Source organism: Ursus americanus, chromosome 21, assembly GCF_024610735.1.
Source record: "Ursus americanus isolate L20-20 chromosome 21, mUrsAme1.1.p, whole genome shotgun sequence".
Classification (NCBI taxonomy): domain Eukaryota; kingdom Metazoa; phylum Chordata; class Mammalia; order Carnivora; family Ursidae; genus Ursus; species Ursus americanus.
In genome coordinates this window covers 15,200,675-15,217,185 of record NC_142147.1, presented here as the reverse complement: position 1 = coordinate 15,217,185, position 16,511 = coordinate 15,200,675, and the positions used below count along the sequence as shown (strand labels likewise).

Below are 16,511 nucleotides of genomic sequence, written 5' to 3'. Positions count from 1 at the left end.
GGGACAAGCTTTCGTTTGGAAGGTGTGGAAATAACTTGACTTTCCTACAGAGACTGTCCCTGCAGTCACAGTTTGAGGATTGAACTTAATGTCTGCACTGATACATCTCAATTTTGCATATATGTAACAAGTTAAATTAGCTGGGTGCTTACAGTAGTGCATATGGAAATGTTTAGCAGTATTGGTATGTAACCCCCGTTTTTCTTTTCTTAGGGACAGTCTCCCTCAATCCGCCAACTTATCATGCACGCAATGGCAGAATGGTACATGCGAGGGGAGCAGTATGACCAGGCCAAATTGTCTCGAATACTTGATGTGGCCCAGGACTTGAAGGTGAGCTTGGAGGGAGGGGCAGGCTAACTCTTTTATTTATTAATGAGAAAAGAAGACTTTTTTTAAAAAGATTTGTTTTGGAGAGAGAGAGTGCGAGCGAGCGCGGGGCAGGGCGAGTGGGGAGTGGCAGAGGCAGAGGGAGAGGGAAAGACAGGCTGACTTCTTCCTGAGTGAGCCTGACATGGGGCTTGATTTTTTTTATGACCCTGAGATCATGACCTGAGCTGAAATCAGGTTGGGTGCTTAACCGCCTGTGCCACCCAGGCACCCCAGAAAACATTTTTCATGTAACATAGATGCCTTAGGAATAATTCAAATGTTACGTAGCTCTTAGCTAGATTATATTGAGATTTACAGTTTGCCTTAAGTACAAAGGGATTGGAAGGAGAGTGGTTTTAGAAAGGTAAAAAATGGGGGTACCTTGGTGGCTCAGTAGGTTAAGCATCTTCCTTTGGCGCAGGTTGTGGTCTTGGGATCAGTCCCCGGGTTGGGCTCCCTGCTGAATGGGGAGTCTGCTTCTCCCTCTTCATTTTCCTCCCTCCCCTCTTGTGCTTGCTGTCTCGCTCTCTCTCAAATAAATAAAATCTTCTAAAAAAAATGTAAAAAAAATGTTTTCAGTTCTCAGTACATTTGATTGAATTTTGTTTGGTTTTCTATGATAATGGCAAGGCTATTTTGAAGAAAGTGATAATTGACTTCATGTGAGATGTTAGATATAATTTGTGGAGAAACTGGTTGGGTTTCATCCCTTTTGCAGATTTCATTAGCACTAATGGAATCTTTTGACAAATAGTCTGATTCTTGATGTCTTTGGCCAGTAGGTGCATAGTACTGGTGTTGAAATTGTGCTTGTTGGAATAAACCTGAGTTTAGATTTTTTTTTTTTTTAAGATTTTATTTATTTATTTGACAGAGATAGAGACAGCCAGCGAGAGAGGGAACACAAGCAGGGGGAGTGGGAGAGGAAGAAGCAGGTTCATGGTGGAAGAGCCTGATGTGGGGCTCGATCCCAGATTGCCGGGATCACGCCCTAAGCCGAAGGCAGACGCTCAACCACTGTGCCACCCAGGCGCCCCCTGAGTTTAGATTTTTAAAAATGGAGTATTGATTCTTTTTTATACATTGTGTCTTGCTCTGATTTAGGTTTAGTTATTTTAAGAAGCACAGGGTAAAGTCCGTGTCCACCTTTGAAATACCTTATTTTAAGTAAAAACTGGTATCACCAATGAATTATACTAAACTACTTAAAAAATTATGATCAAGAGAATATTAGTAATATGTTTTATTTAGACCTGTTTGTGAAAATAAAAATGGGTAACAGAGAATTCAGCAGAGTGAGAGAAAGATACTTAATTGCTTGACTTACAGGGTGTTATTTTTTTAAGATTAATTAAAAAAAGATGTATTTATTTGAGAGAGAGAGGGTGCGTGCATGTTGGTGGGGGGGAGGGGCAGAGGAAGAGGGATAGACAGAATCTCATGTAGACAGACTCCCTGCTGAGTAGGGAGCATGCTGTGGGGCTTGATCTCCCAACCCCAAGATCGTGACCTGAGCCAAAATCAAGAGTCAGAACACTTAACCGGCTGAGCCACCCAGGCACTCTGACTTAAAATTTCTGGTATTCTTTTGTTTTAGGCCTTGTCGATGCTGCTAAATGGTACTCCATTTGCTTTTGTTATTGACCTTGCTGCACTTGCTTCACGTCGTGAATACCTCAAACTTGACAAGTGGCTCACAGATAAAATTCGAGAGCATGGAGTAAGTAGGATTTGTCCATTTATTACTGTGTTAAAATTTTGATGTCTAAAATAGCTAAAGAAACAATGGCAATGAAGATGTTATTTTGTGGGCTTTACTCATACTGTCTTTAGTAGTTTAATCTGAAAGCAATTTATCTTAAATCTGAAACCAGTTAAGATCAATTTCAAATAAACCAAAAGATTTTCTGTTTTCCAGGAGCCTTTTATCCAGGCATGTATGACTTTTTTAAAGAGACGGTGCCCTTCTATTTTGGGTGGACTTGCTCCAGAGAAAGATCAGCCCAAAAGTGCTCAACTTCCTCCAGAAACTCTGGCAACAATGTTGGCCTGTTTACAAGCTTGTGCAGGGTAAGAAGAGCATGCTTAAATAGGACTATTTAGTATTGGAATTGGATTATATGAATAAATTGTTTGGGGAAAGAGGGGTTGAATAATTAAAAGTGACAGCAGCTTAGATAATCAATGGTTTTTAAATCCAAAGTACTGTACTAAAAATACATACTCGATACATTTGAATTGATTTTTTGTATATGATGTAAGGTGAGGTTCAGAATCGTTGTTTTGCATATGGATGTTCAGTTGTCCCAACACCATTTGTTGAAAAGACTGGTCTTTTGAATTGTCTTCTGAAAAATAAGTTGCCCATAATACGTTGGTTTTATTTCTGGATTCTTAGTTCTGTTCTCTTGATCTATACGTGTTGATCCTTATGTCAGTTCCACACTGTCTTGATATATTGTAGCTTTTCAGTGAGTTTTGAAATTGGGAAATGTGACTCCTCCAACTTTGTTCTTTTTCAAGGTTGTTTTGACTATTCTGGGTCCCTTATATTCCCATATGAATTTTAGGATCAGCTTGTTAATTTTCGCAAAGTTGTGAAGAAGTCCACTGCAATTACATTGAATCTTTACATCATCTTGGGGAATATTGCCGTATTAAAATAATAAGTTTTCCGATTCATGAATTCTATTTAGGGCTTTAATTTCTTTCAGTGATGTTTCGTCCTTTTCAGTGTACAAGTCTTAAACTTCTTTTGTTGCTTTTTTTTTCTTTTTGGTACAAGTCAGGTCATGTACAAATAGTTTTATTTTTTCCTTCTCATCTTTTTTTTTTGCTTTCTGTAGTGTGAACCTGCAGTCTGATGTTGAATAGAAATGGCTAGAGCAGACATTCTTGTTCTTGAATTTAGAAGGAAGGTATCTAGTGTTTCACCATTAAGTGTGATGTTAGCTGTGGGTTTCCATAGATACCCTTCAGGTTGAGGTTTCCTTACCTTTAATTCTGGTTAGTTTTATCATGAAAGTATTTTGTCAGATGCTTCTGTCTGTATCTCTTGAGATGATCGTGTGGTTTTTGTTTTTTATTTTGTTGATGTATATTAATAATAGTGAAATTTGGATGTTAAAAAATCTTGCATTCACTTGGTCTTTGTGTGTACTACTTTTTATATGTTGCTAAATTCAATTTGCCAGTATTTGGTGAGCATTTTTGTGTCTGCATTCCTAAGGGATACTGTTCTGTAGTTTTTTTTGTGTTGTTTTGTCTGGTTTTGAATATTAGGGTAATAATGGCCTCATACAGTGAATTGGTAAGTATTCTTTTCCTTTCCTTTTCTAATTTTTGTGAGAAAGATTGGTGTCAATTCTTTAAATGTTCCGTAGAATTAAGCAGTGAAGCCATCTGGTCCTGAGCTTTTTCTTTTGGGTAGTTTCTTTTCTTTTCTTTCTTTTTTTTTTTTTTTTTAAAGATTTTATTTATTTATTCGACAGAGATGGAGACAGCCAGCGAGAGAGGGAACACAAGCAGGGGGAGTGGGAGAGGAAGAAGCAGGCTCATAGTGGAGGAGCCTGATGTGGGGCTCGATCCCATAACGCCAGGATCACGCCCTGAGCGGAAGGCAGACGCCTAACCGCTGTGCCACCCAGGCGCCCCATCTTTTGGGTAGTTTCTGATTACAGATTCAGTATCTTGTTATAGATCTATGCAGATTTTCTTTTTTTAAGATTTTTATTTTTATGTGATCTGTACACGCAACGTGGGGCTTGAACTTAAACCCTGAGATCAGGAGTCATATGATTCTACTGAGTGAGCCAGCCAGGTGCCCCTAGGCAGAGTTCCGTTATTAATTTATTTATTTTTCTTTTGAATCAGTTCTGGTAGTTTGTGTCTTTTCTAGGAGTTTGTCCATTTTGTTCCTTTATACTATATCCTTATAATCTTTCTCATTTTCTCTAAGGTTGGTAGTAATATCCTCTCTTTCAGTTCCTGGTTTTAGTAATTTGAATCTTCTCTCCTTTCTTCCCTTCCTCCCTCACCACCCCTTTCTTGTCATTGTGGCTAACATGTGTCAATCTTGTTAACCTTTTTCAAAGAAGCAACTTTTGGTTTTGTTTTTCTCTACTGTTTTTCTATTCTCCATTTATTTCAGCTTCTTATTTTGGGTTTAGTTTGAACTTTTTAAAACTTACTAAGATGGAAAATTTGGTTTTCTCTTTGAGATTGTTCTTGATTAATTGGGGTGTTTGCGGCTTTGAATTTCCACCCATGAAATGCTTTAAGTTTGGTATTATGTGTTTTTGTTTTCATCTGAAAGTATTTTGTAATTTCCTTTGACCTATAAGAGTATGTTACATTTACTTTCCACATATTTGGGAGTTATCTAGTTTTTCTTTTGTTAACTGATTTTTAGTTTTATTCAGTTGTGAGTGGAGAATATGCTTTATATGATCTGATAGTCTCTTGAAATTTATTGAGACTTACTGTATGGCCTAACATGGTCTATCCTGGAGGATTTTCCATGTGCCCTTGAGAAGGATGTGTGTAGTCTGCTGTTGGGTAGTGTTCTATATATGTTTGTTAGGATTACTTGATTTTATAGTGTTAAGTCTTCTTCTTTTTTTTTTTTTAAGATTTTTTTAATTTATTCGACAGAGATAGAGACAGCCAGCGAGAGAGGGAACACCAGCAGGGGGAGTGGGAGAGGAAGAAGCAGGCTCATAGCGGAAGAGCCTGATGTGGGGCTCGATCCCATAACGCCGGGATCACGCCCTGAGCCGAAGGCAGACGCTTAACCGCTGTGCCACCCAGACGCCCCTATAGTGTTAAGTCTTCTATTTGTTTAACTGCTCTGTGGTTCTATCCGTTATTTTTTTTTAATTGAGATATAATTGACATTGTGTCAGTTTGTGTATGTGTTGATTTGATACATTTATATATTGCAGTATACAATTATTACAATAGTGTTAGCTAACACCTCTGTCACATCACATAATTATCATTTCTTTTTTTTGTTGTGGGTACAATTAAGATCTTGTCTTAGCAACTTTGAAGTTATAGTATGGCTGACTATCAGTAATTGAAGGTAGAGTATAGAAGCCTCCGACTATTTTTGAGTTGTCTGTTTCTCCCTTCAGTTTTCCCTTCATGTGTTTAGGGGCTCTGTTTTTAAAGTTATGTATGCTTATGATTATTATATGTCTTCCTGTAAGAAGGATTGGCCTTTTTATTATTATAAAATGCTTTTCTTAGTTCCTGTTCATTTCTTTCTTAATGGCTACATTTTGTCTGATATTAGTGTAGTTCTTTTTTTGTTAATGTTTGCATGGTATCTTTTTTTCATCTTTTACCTTCAAGTTATAGGTGTCTTAATCTAAAGTGTGAGTCACTTTTGGACGACATACCATTAGATTTTATTTTTTTAAATCCATTTTGACCATCTCTTTTAATTGGAGTATTTATTTATTTTTAATATGATTACTGATAGGTAATTTATTCATGTCACTTTCTGTTTTTCTGTATATTTTATGTCTCTTTTGTTCTTCATTCCTCCATTACTGCCTCCCTTACTGTTAAATAGATACCTTATAGTATATCATCTTAATTCCCTTGTTGTTTCCTTGAATATGTGCTTCTGAGTTATTTTTTTCCCATTGTAGTTACCTATTAAAATTAACATTTTAACTTAAAAGACCTGGTTCTGATTAATACCAACTGAATTTCAATAGAATGCAAAAATTTATTCATGTAGCTGTGTTCCCTTTCTCCTTCATTGACCTGCTGTTGTTAGATTACACCTCTCTACATAGCATTCACATCAAAAAAGATGCAATTATTATCTTGCGCAGTAATTGTCCTTTAAATCAGGTAGAGGATAGGTCTTTGATGAGCTGTGGTTGCTGGTTTCTGTTCCGCAGGATGGAGTTTGTTAAAATTGTCAAGAGGAAGGCTTGCTTCTAGAGACACCAAGTGAAATTTAGAAGACCAGAGGGTAAAACTGATTACTATGCTTGAAAACACTTGGTAATTTAGGATAACAATAAGTACAACGCATCCAAATACAAAATGATAATGCAGCAGAGATATCATTGCTTATGCCTGTATAGGAGGAGATATCGTTTGTGCAGCTTATGCTCATGAACTCCCAAAGTATAGTGTGAAGGCTGACCTGACAGTTATGCTACATTGTACTGGCCTGCTGCTGGCCTGCAGACTTCTCAGTAGGTTTGGCATGGACAAGATCTGTGAAGGCCAAGTGGAGGTGACTGGAGAGGAATACAATGTGGAAAGCATTGATGGTCAACCTGGTGTCTTAACCTGCTATTTGGATGTAAGGCTGGCCAGAACTACCACTGGAAATAAAGTTTTTGTGGCCCTCAAGGGAGCTGTGGATGGAGGCTTGTCTGTCTCTCATAGTACCAAACGATTCCCCGGTTATCATTTGGAAAGCAAGGATTTCAGTGCAGAAGTACATCAGAAGCACATCATGGGTCAGAAGGTTGCAGATTATATGCATTGCCAAATGGAAGAAGATGAAGATGATTACATGAAACAATTCTCAGAGTGCCTGGCTGGCTCAGTCAGTGGCACGTGTGACTCTTCATGTCGGGGTTGTACGTTCGAGCCCCACGTGGGGTGTGGAGAAAGAAAAGAGCTCTCAATATATAAAGAACAAAGTAACTCTAAACATGGTGGAGATGTGTAAGAAAGTTCATGCTGCTGTACGAGAGAATCCAGTCTATGAGAAGAAGCCTAATACAGAAGTTAAAAAGGTGAAACTGTCCCAAAACATCTCTTGCCCTGAAGAAAGATGAGGTAGCTCAGAAGAATGCAAACTTTCGTAGAGCTTAGGAGCAGGGTACTGAGAGCTAATAAACCAAACCATAATTGCTATGAAGATTTTTTGGCTAAAGACTATAATAAACTTATTCACCAAGCTGAAAGAAAGATCAAGTAGGAGATAAAAAAAGATATAAACAAAAAAACACATACTGTGTTTTATATTTATCTCTGTCACTTTACTGGTGCTCTTATTTGTTTCACGTGAACTCAGTGTACTATGCGGTGTCGTTTCATTTCAGCATAAAGCATTGCCTTTATTATTTCTTGTTGGGGGGGGGTCTTTTAAGAATGAATTCCCTCAGTTTTGGTTTAACTAAGAATGTCTTAATTTCTCCTTTGTGTTTGGAGGATAGTTTTGCAATATAGGATTCCTGATTGACACTCCTTTTCTTTCAGTTCTTTGAATATGCCATCCCAGGGCTTTCAGGCTTCCCTAGTTTCTGATGGGACATCAGCTCTTAATTTTTTTTTTGAGGCTCCCTTGTTTGCACTAAGTTGCCTCTCCTTGCCATTAAGCTGCTCTCATTGTCTTTTTTTTCTTTCAACAGTTTGATTATGTTGTTTCTAGGTTTGGATTTTTTGTGTTTATGTTACTTGGAGTTTGTTGAGCTTCTTGGGAGTGTAGATTAATGGTTTTCATCAAATTCAGGAATTTTTCAGCTGTTACTTCGACAAATACTTTCTGCCTCTTTTCCATCTCCTCTCTCCCTCTGAGGCTCCCATTGTATATGTGTTGGTCCATTTGGTAGTGTTCCACCTGTCTCTGAGCTTACTTTTTCCCTTTTTTCTTTCAGTTTTTCAGGCTGGATAATCTTAGTTTTCTTCAAGTTCATGGGTTCTCTTTTGCCTGCATGAATCTGTTCTTCGGAATCTGTAGTGAAGTTTTCAGTTACTACATTTTTCTTCTCTTTTCTTTTTTCTTTCTTTCTTTCTTCTCTTCTCTTTTCTTTTCTTTTAAGATTTTACTTATTTGAGAGAGAGAGCGAGCAGCAGAGAGAGACCCCACTACTGTGCAGGGAGCCTGATGCAGGGCTTGATCCTGGGACTCTGGGATCATGACCTGAGCCGAAGGCTGACGCTTACCTGGCTGAGCCACCCAGCTGCCCCAGCTACTACATTTTTCAACTTTAAAAGAATTCTTTTTTAAAGATTTTATTTATTTATTTAAGCATTTCTACACCCAGTGTGAGGCTCAAACCCATGACCCTGAGATCAGGAGTTGCACTTTCTAACTGAGCCAGCCAGGTGCCCTAAGAAATAATCATTTCTATTGACATGCTCTGTCTTGAGGAACAGCCTTTTTTTTTTTTTTTTAAAGGATTTATTTATTTCAGAGAGAGTGAGAGAGCATCCCGGGGGTGGGGGGTGGGGGGGGAAGGGCAGAGGGATAAAGAAAGAGAATCCCTAGCAGATTTCGTGTCGAGCCCAGTGCAGGGCTCGATCCCACAACCTGAGCTGAAACTAAGAGCCAGATGCCCAACTGACTGAGCCACCCAGGCTCCCCCTCTCCCTGCTTAGGATTTTAATTTTTAAGCAATCTCTACACCCAGCGTGGGGCTAAAACTCAAAACCCTGAGATCAAGAGTTGTATGTTCCACCAACTGAGCCAGCCAGCCGCCCCTTGAGGGACATCTTTTTAAAGTTTTTCTTGTAGTTCTTTTTAACATGCTTTACTTCAGTTCTTGGAATGTACTTAAAATAGCTGATTTAAAGTCTTTGTCTACTAAGTCCAGCATCTCTTTTTCTCAGGACAGTTTCTGCTGATAGCATTTTATTGCTGTGTGCAGGCTATGCTTTATTGTGGTTTTTGCACGTGTTGTAATTTGTGGTTGAAAACTGGTAAGTTTAATGTGGAAGTTCTTGAAATCAGGTCCTCCCCCTCCAACCTGGATTATTTGTTTAGTTGCTTTTTTTCTTTTGTTTAGAGACTTTCCAGAACTATTTCTGTAGTGTCCATATTCTTTTTTGTCACGTTAGGCCACTGACATCTGTGTTTGGGTAGCCTTGTGGTCAGCTAAGACTTGGGTGATTTTCTTAAACGCCAGAATCAGTAAGTTACTCTTTATCTTGTGGTTTTGTGTGCATATTGGGGCACATCTTAACAATAAGCCAGTCACTTGACAACTCCTTGTTAGCCTTCATTTCCTTGTTAGAGCCTGAAGGTTAATATGAGGTGAGAGCTTGGTCCTTTTCAGGTTTTTTGTGGGAATATCATAGATTTACGTATTGGCAGTGCTCTACACATGTCCGAGGACTATTGATTCCCTAGGAAAATGAGAATTCTCAGTTTCACCCATGGGAATCTTATTCCCCAAATTGTCCTTTTAAGCTTTTTGGTTAACCTATTGTTTGCTCAGACTGTTCTCTTCCACCCCAGACAGCCAGAAAATTAAAACATTTACCTTTAATATCTAACAAATACCTCATGAGGAAAAGGCTGTTTGTGCTTGGCCGGCTCTTAGGTCAGATAGAGATAATCCTGCCATTGTGGTCTCACAGGGAATCCTCTGTTGAAATAATGACAGCTCTCTGAGGATGAGACTTTGAAGATGCCTTAAGCCAGTTCTGAGCCCTGTCCTGTTGCTGTCAGACTGCTGGTTTTCTCTGTGATGGTGGGCTATTAGTTTTCAAGGTTGCTGTCCAGCGGGAGACGGGACATGGGAATAAAGCAAATTGAGATACAGAAAGCTTGCTTTTATTACTAAGATCCAGTCTTTCTGGAATAAAAATTCCTGGATTGTTACAAGCCTTTAGTCTCCAGAGTTTTGATACAGTTGATTCTGATAATTTTTGCCACTTTTCTAGTTGCTTTTATGAAGGAGAGAATATTTGGAGGTCTTCTTACTCCACCATTTTTGCTTATGTACTGTGTTGTGGTTTTTTTTTTTTTTTTTTTTTAAGATTTTATTTATTTATTTGACAGAGATAGAGAAAGCCAGCGAGAGAGGGAACACAAGCAGGGGGAGTGGGAGAGGAAGAAGCAGGCTCATAGTGGAGGAGCCTGATGTGGGGCTCGATCCCACAACGCCAGGATCACGCCCTGAGCTGAAGGCAGACGCTTAACCGCTGTGCCTCCCAGGCGCCCCTTGTTTTGTTTTTTTTAAGTTCTGAAACATAATAAACACCTGTGAGTCTACTGTGCAGCTTAAACTGTAATATTTTTGAAGCTAACTTTGTCTTTCTCTCCAGTCCTGTTATCTTAACCTTTCCCATGTAGATATTGAATTTTATTTTGCTTTTCTATGCTTTTTAAAAAATTTACTCATATATATCCCTAACCGGTGTTCTCTACCAAGGAATATTATGCTCCCTCAGAGTCATTTGATATTGTTGATTGTTGTAAGCAGGGAGAAATGTGCTATTGTCATATAGCAGGTAAAGGATAGGGTTGCTGTTAAACGTTTTACAGTCCACAGTAGAGCTTCCCACAACAAAGAATCATCCAGTCCATAGTGTTAATAGTGCAGCAGTTGAGAAACCCTGCTCTGTAAGTTCTTAATGTTCTAAAATTTGTTTTAGAATGTTGCCTTTCACATTTGTACATTGTAATCTACCTGCAGTTAAATAATCTGGAATTAAATACTAGAAATTTAAGGGTGTATTGAAATTGGATAAAATGTTTTGTGTTTATGTGTAAGGAGGTAGTTTACCCGACTCTAGATTTCAATTTGTTGATGTATTAGAAGAACCTGTCTTCTTGAAGGATTTAATGAAATAATGCATATAAAATGCCAAAGAATGAAAGTTCTTCCAACTAATAAATACAAAAGTAATTATGATGGAGTTATAAACTTTAGTGGATGCTAAAAGTCATGAGAGAATGTTTGAGGAGCAAGACAATCACCTAAGTTCAGAGTGTCTTCCCACAAATTACCTTATAATAACAAAGGAGGACAGTAGTAACATTTCAGTGGAGAAACCTGGCATGTGCCACGTCAATTTATTGATCAAGGTGATAACCAGCTTTCTAAATCCTATGCCTCCTAATAAAATGCACTGGCTGGCTCAGTCAGAAGAGCATGTGACTCTTGTTCTTGGAGTGTTGTGAGTTTAAGCTCCACATTGGGTATAGAGATTACTTAAAACAATAATAAAAATAAAAAATAAAATACACTGAGATGAATATAATGTATCTTACGTGGTAGTCCTCCTGCCACAAATGCATCTAAAATCTAAGATATCAGACAAACTCAAATCAAGGGCTGTTGTATAAAATACCTATTTAAAAAAACCAAGTTCAAGAAAGACAAACAGCTGATGAATTTCTCCAGTTTAAAGAAGCTAAAGAGGTGACAACTCCATGCAGTGGATTGGATCATGATCCATGAAGTACATTGTGGGAACAATTGATGTAATTTGAATATGGCCTATTTTATTTTATTTGTGTTGAACTTCCTGATATTTATTATTATACATGGTTATATAAGAAAATCTCCTTGTTCTTAGAAAAAATGTAGTGAAGTATTTAGGGACAAAAGATAACGTTATCATGTATACTTTTTGGCGAGTATAGAGAGAATGGCTAAACAAATTGGGCAAAATGTAGCTAATTGGTGAGTAAAGCATTTATGGGAGTTCCTAATAATATTCTGGCCTCTAAGTTTGAAATTGTATCAAATACAAGAAAGTTTTTCCAATTGGTAAAGAATATTTTAATTAACCATAACTTATCAATCTAAGATACCTACCGTTTAATATTTTAACATCTGAAATTATTTATATCATTAGTGACATCCTAACAGTTACAGTTAGCTGAGTTATTTCCTTTTTGTGTAATACATAAAATAACGTGTCTTAAAATTGAAGGCATTTTGTATTCAGTGCAACATAATAATTATTTACTAGTGGAAGCCATTAACCCATGGCATAGGTGTCTTTGGAATGGTTTTGTTTTTTGATTAAAGGGTCCTTTGTGGCTGTTACCGCCACTTTGTTCTTGTCTTCTATGGTAACCATTTTCATTTATATTTTGGGGTTATCTTTGCATTTAAAAAAGTATTTATTTGTATATTCTTTCCAATGGAAAAGGGAGTATGTTATATACTCTATTGCAACATGCTTTCATTTGATCATATATCCTAGAGTTCACTCCACAGAATCAGAGAGCTTCCTTATTCCTTGTAATTGCTGCATAGTACTTCAATGAATACATGCTTGTGCTTTAGTAAACCAGTTTCCTTTTGGTGGACATTCTGATTATTTTTGCTATATATCATAGTGTTGCAATAAATAGTGTTTTGTATCCATTGTCTTTGCCAGTGTGTATTTGGGACCTTTAGAAGTAGAGCTATTGGGTTAAAGGGAAATGCATGTATAATTTTGTTAGGTACTAGAAAATTTCCCTCCATAGGAAGTTTTCCATTCTATATAACCACCAGCGGTGAAAATTGTCTATTTCCCCATAGCCTTGCTAATGGAGTATTTGCTAATCCAAAAGATGAAACTGGTATGTCCATGAAGTTTTAACTGCAGGAGAGTAGGTATTTTGAACCCAGATACATAGAGGCTAGAGAGAGCTAGTCATGTCTTTTCTATTTGAAATGATGACTTCACAGCATCTTTTGGAAATTTACAGTTTTATTACTAAGGTAAATAAGTAGACTCATACTTTTAGTACATGACATCTCCCTCTTCTTTTCCATGATCTGTTAATATTTTTCTTCCTTGCTTGCTTTAATGGATGAAAAAAACCAAATCGTTGTTCATTTAAATTCATAATCTATATTGGAGCCACTGTGTCTTTCATATTGGCACAAGCAAGAATTTTTTAGATTGTGCTGTAGTGATTTAATGTATAGTTTTATATATTTTTTTTCCAGACGTGAAATACTGGTCTTCTCTGAGTGACTGTTTTTACTTCTTGATTCCAATAGTAAGATTCTGAATTTAGGAGGAAAGATTTAAGATGGTATCAAGTTTGTGTAGAGTTTAGGAGTACAAGGGGTTTCTACAGTTTGATGAGGCAGTAACACCTTAAGATAGGAAGGTGGGTTTTTCATTAAATTAACATTTATCCCACTAGATGTTTTAGAAGTCAAATCTTCATGTGCTCGTCAAGTGTAGTGACTACATGTATATGGTGTTTTTATGTATACTTAAATGTGTTGTCTTTATGAGAAACTGGTATTAAGTTTTCTTACCTGTCTGCTTTGGTATGTCCAAAATTGGGCATAATTTTCAACAAAGTGGTTGAGGATATATAACGTTTCTTAGAGTGTTTTAAAATACATTTGTTGTACCATACACAAGGTTTAGTTTTAGGGGTATAAATAGGTATCTCTGAGAGAGAACCATTGCTCAGAAAATCCTTTTGTTTAGTGAGGGATGCAAAGACATGGGGTATGATGGAAATTTAGCCATATGTTCCTGCAGATATTCTTTATTAGAGAATCAGGTTTGGGGTGCCTGGGTGACTCAGTCGGTTAAGCATCCGACTCTTGGTCTCAGCTCAGGTGTTGATCTCAGGGTTGTAAGTTCAAGCCCCACATTGGGCTCCACGTTGGGCATGGAGCCTACTTGTAAAACAAAAGAAAAAGAAAACCAGGTTTGTTTCTTTAGGTGTTCTGAGTAATAGCAAGTGATATTTTTCATTTTTCTTCTGTCTTCCTATTAGGAGTGTTTCTCAGGAGTTATCAGAAACCATCCTCACCATGGTAGCCAATTGCAGTAATGTTATGAACAAGGCCAGACAGCCGCCACCTGGAGTTATGCCAAAAGGACGCCCTCCTAGTGCTAGCAGCTTAGATGCCATTTCTCCTGTTCAGGTAAATGGATGCTACAATTGGTGGTACATTTGCATTTGTTCATAGACTTGGAATAGAATAAATTTATACATCATTAGTAACTCCCAAAGGAAAATTTGTCTAAATTTGTTACTTTATAGATACCTGCATGTCCGGCATCCACTACTACATTTTAAAGGAGATCCGTAAATAGGCATTATAGTTGAGGATAGACTTTAATCATTAAATAGAACGTGACACTGAGAGGAAAGATACAAAACAACTTATTTAGGTAAATGATAAGGGCTTCTTTTTAAAATAAGAATAACTTAGACTTGAGAAATAAGCACTGCGTTTGAACCTGATGTGTCTTGTTTGTAGCTTCACGGGCCAAGCAACAGTGCTAGAGCATAAGGACTTGTTATAACTGGGGCTCTTCAGCTCTCAACTGAACTGCTCTTTTAAAAACAAGGTACATTTAAGTTACTCCCCGACACCAACCACCCCCCTTCTCTCTGGGAGCAACATATTCCACTTCTGTTTTCATCTGCATTGATTGGCAGATTGGGGTTTAAGAAAAGAATGTTTAGTTATTCTTCAGGGGCCACTTTATAAAGGGCATTTTGTGTACCATTTTCTGTGTCATGAAGGTCTGAAATAATGCCACAAACTAAGAAGCTTGAAAGTGCAGTTATTAGATATTTTAAAAGATTTTTTGGTGAATAGCATACCTTGTTTTTCATTTGTTTTAAATTAGAGCTGATCTCCTCCAACCCTCAAGATCTTCACATTTTGAGTAGATTTGTATGTTTTGACATGGAAGATTTATTTCTAATTGCTCAGCTTTTGTGTTGAAAGTTAAATAACATAGTTTGAGAGATTCTTTCTGTTGTAAAGGGACTTATTGGAAATTTTGCAGACCCGATTTAACAACTGTCTTGTGTCACTACTAAGTGCTTAGTGCTGTGGCTGTAGGGCAATTCATCTTAAATGCTATTCTTGATGTTTTGTATCCCTCATATTATGGCTTTGGTGCTTTGGCAGAGGCTAACTCTTGAAACCTACTCTGTGATATAGTAAGAAAAATGACTAGCACAGCTGACTTGATTTGAGGATTTAGGTATCATCATGATTGCTCGGGGTTTTGCCGTTTACTTATTAAGCATATGAAGAGCTAAAGATTTCTTTACCTGTGTCATATGTCTGTATGTTCTTGAAGTATGTTTAATACATCTCTATAATGTTTTTCTTTAGATTGACCCTCTTGGTGGAATGGCATCTCTTAGTATAGGTGGTTCAGCTGCCCCTCACACCCAGAGTATGCAGGGTTTTCCTCCAAATTTGGGTTCTGCATTCAGTACCCCTCAGTCACCAGCAAAAGCATTTCCGCCCCTTTCAACCCCAAATCAGACAACTGCATTCAGTGGTATTGGAGGACTTTCATCACAGCTTCCAGGTAAGGGGGGGCAGTGGTGGATGAGATTGCAGATTATTTGTAAATCTCGTTGTGCTTTAGGGGTAAGGTGTTTGGAGTCACTGTTATAATGAAAGCTTTTAAATTGTAAGGCTGTTGCAGTCTTCAAAGATGGGAAGAGAAAACTATGCTATTATAATACTAATTGATTCAGATTGTAAGGATTCTGTATTACCAAATGGTAGTGTAAACAGTAACAGGTGTGTTAATCACATTCTGAAAGATGGAGGTTTAGATAAAGAATTCACAGTTTTATGAATCCTTCAATAAAAAAGGTAGAAAATATTTCACATATCAGATTCAGGTATACGTTATGCTTCATTGCACCTCACCAACCTTGAAAATGATACTAAATCTCTAAAACTTCTTTAGTTATTTCAAATATTTTGGCTATGAAATTTATATTGAAGTAAAGGTTACATTTTTCCCCCTTTCCTGTACCCATATGTTTCTCCTAAGCTGTCTGCATCTTTTATATTCAGGGTGTAAGTTTTGGTGTACAAAAATTTAAGAACTGAAAATGTAATGACTCTGTAACCTAATTAACAGTAATACTGTATGGTTCTAGCCCTGATTGTTGATTTATTTAAGTCAAAATTAACTTTCTTCATTAGGCTTTCTTAGTAAAGTTCTAACTATTATACATTCTGTTTGTGCAAGTTGAGAGGAATAAGCAAGTCCTGGCTAATGCTAACTGGAAGATAGTATGAAATATTTTAGTTTTCAATCAGTGATAAGAGCAAACCAGTTCCTCTTATTTTGACTACCTTTCTGTCATGTCACCTATGAGAATGTACAGTTAAAGAGACATGAATAATTCTAAAGGCTGAAGACATTTTGGCATTGTCCTTTTTTTTTTTTTTTTTAAGATTTTTTTATATGAGAGCATGCATGCGTGCACAAGCAGGGTGGGAGCAGGGGGAGAAGGAGAAGCAGACTCCCTGCTGAGTCGGACATGGGGCTAGATCCCAGAACTCCAAGATCATGTTCTGAACCAAAGGGCAGGTGTTTAAACAGCTGAGCCACCCAGGTGCCCCACGTCCATTTCTATCTACTTTTATTAGTTTAGATTCTCTGTAAAATTAGATAGATATTGTTGTAAG

At 37.4% G+C, this 16,511-nt stretch overlaps 1 protein-coding gene, 1 non-coding gene and 1 pseudogene across 8 annotated transcripts in view; all 3 read left to right on the top strand.

The window, feature by feature from the left end:
• Positions 1–16,511, top strand: part of CNOT1 (CCR4-NOT transcription complex subunit 1) — a 105,480-nt gene that overhangs the window by 55,823 nt on the left and 33,146 nt on the right. For all 7 annotated transcript variants that reach the window (XM_045806916.2, XM_045806913.2, XM_045806917.2 and 4 more), the window contains 5 exons: positions 214–333; positions 1,970–2,092; positions 2,291–2,442; positions 13,826–13,976; positions 15,189–15,390. In XM_045806916.2, coding sequence (XP_045662872.2) covers positions 214–333; positions 1,970–2,092; positions 2,291–2,442; positions 13,826–13,976; positions 15,189–15,390 — 748 coding nt within the window. The remainder of the gene's footprint in view (positions 1–213; positions 334–1,969; positions 2,093–2,290; positions 2,443–13,825; positions 13,977–15,188; positions 15,391–16,511) is intronic.
• On the top strand, positions 2,449–13,687 carry LOC123798465 (large ribosomal subunit protein uL18-like; annotated as a pseudogene).
• Positions 14,279–14,414, top strand: LOC123798487 (small nucleolar RNA SNORA50). Its single transcript, XR_006781319.1, has one exon. It is a non-coding gene; the product is annotated as a small nucleolar RNA SNORA50 (small nucleolar RNA).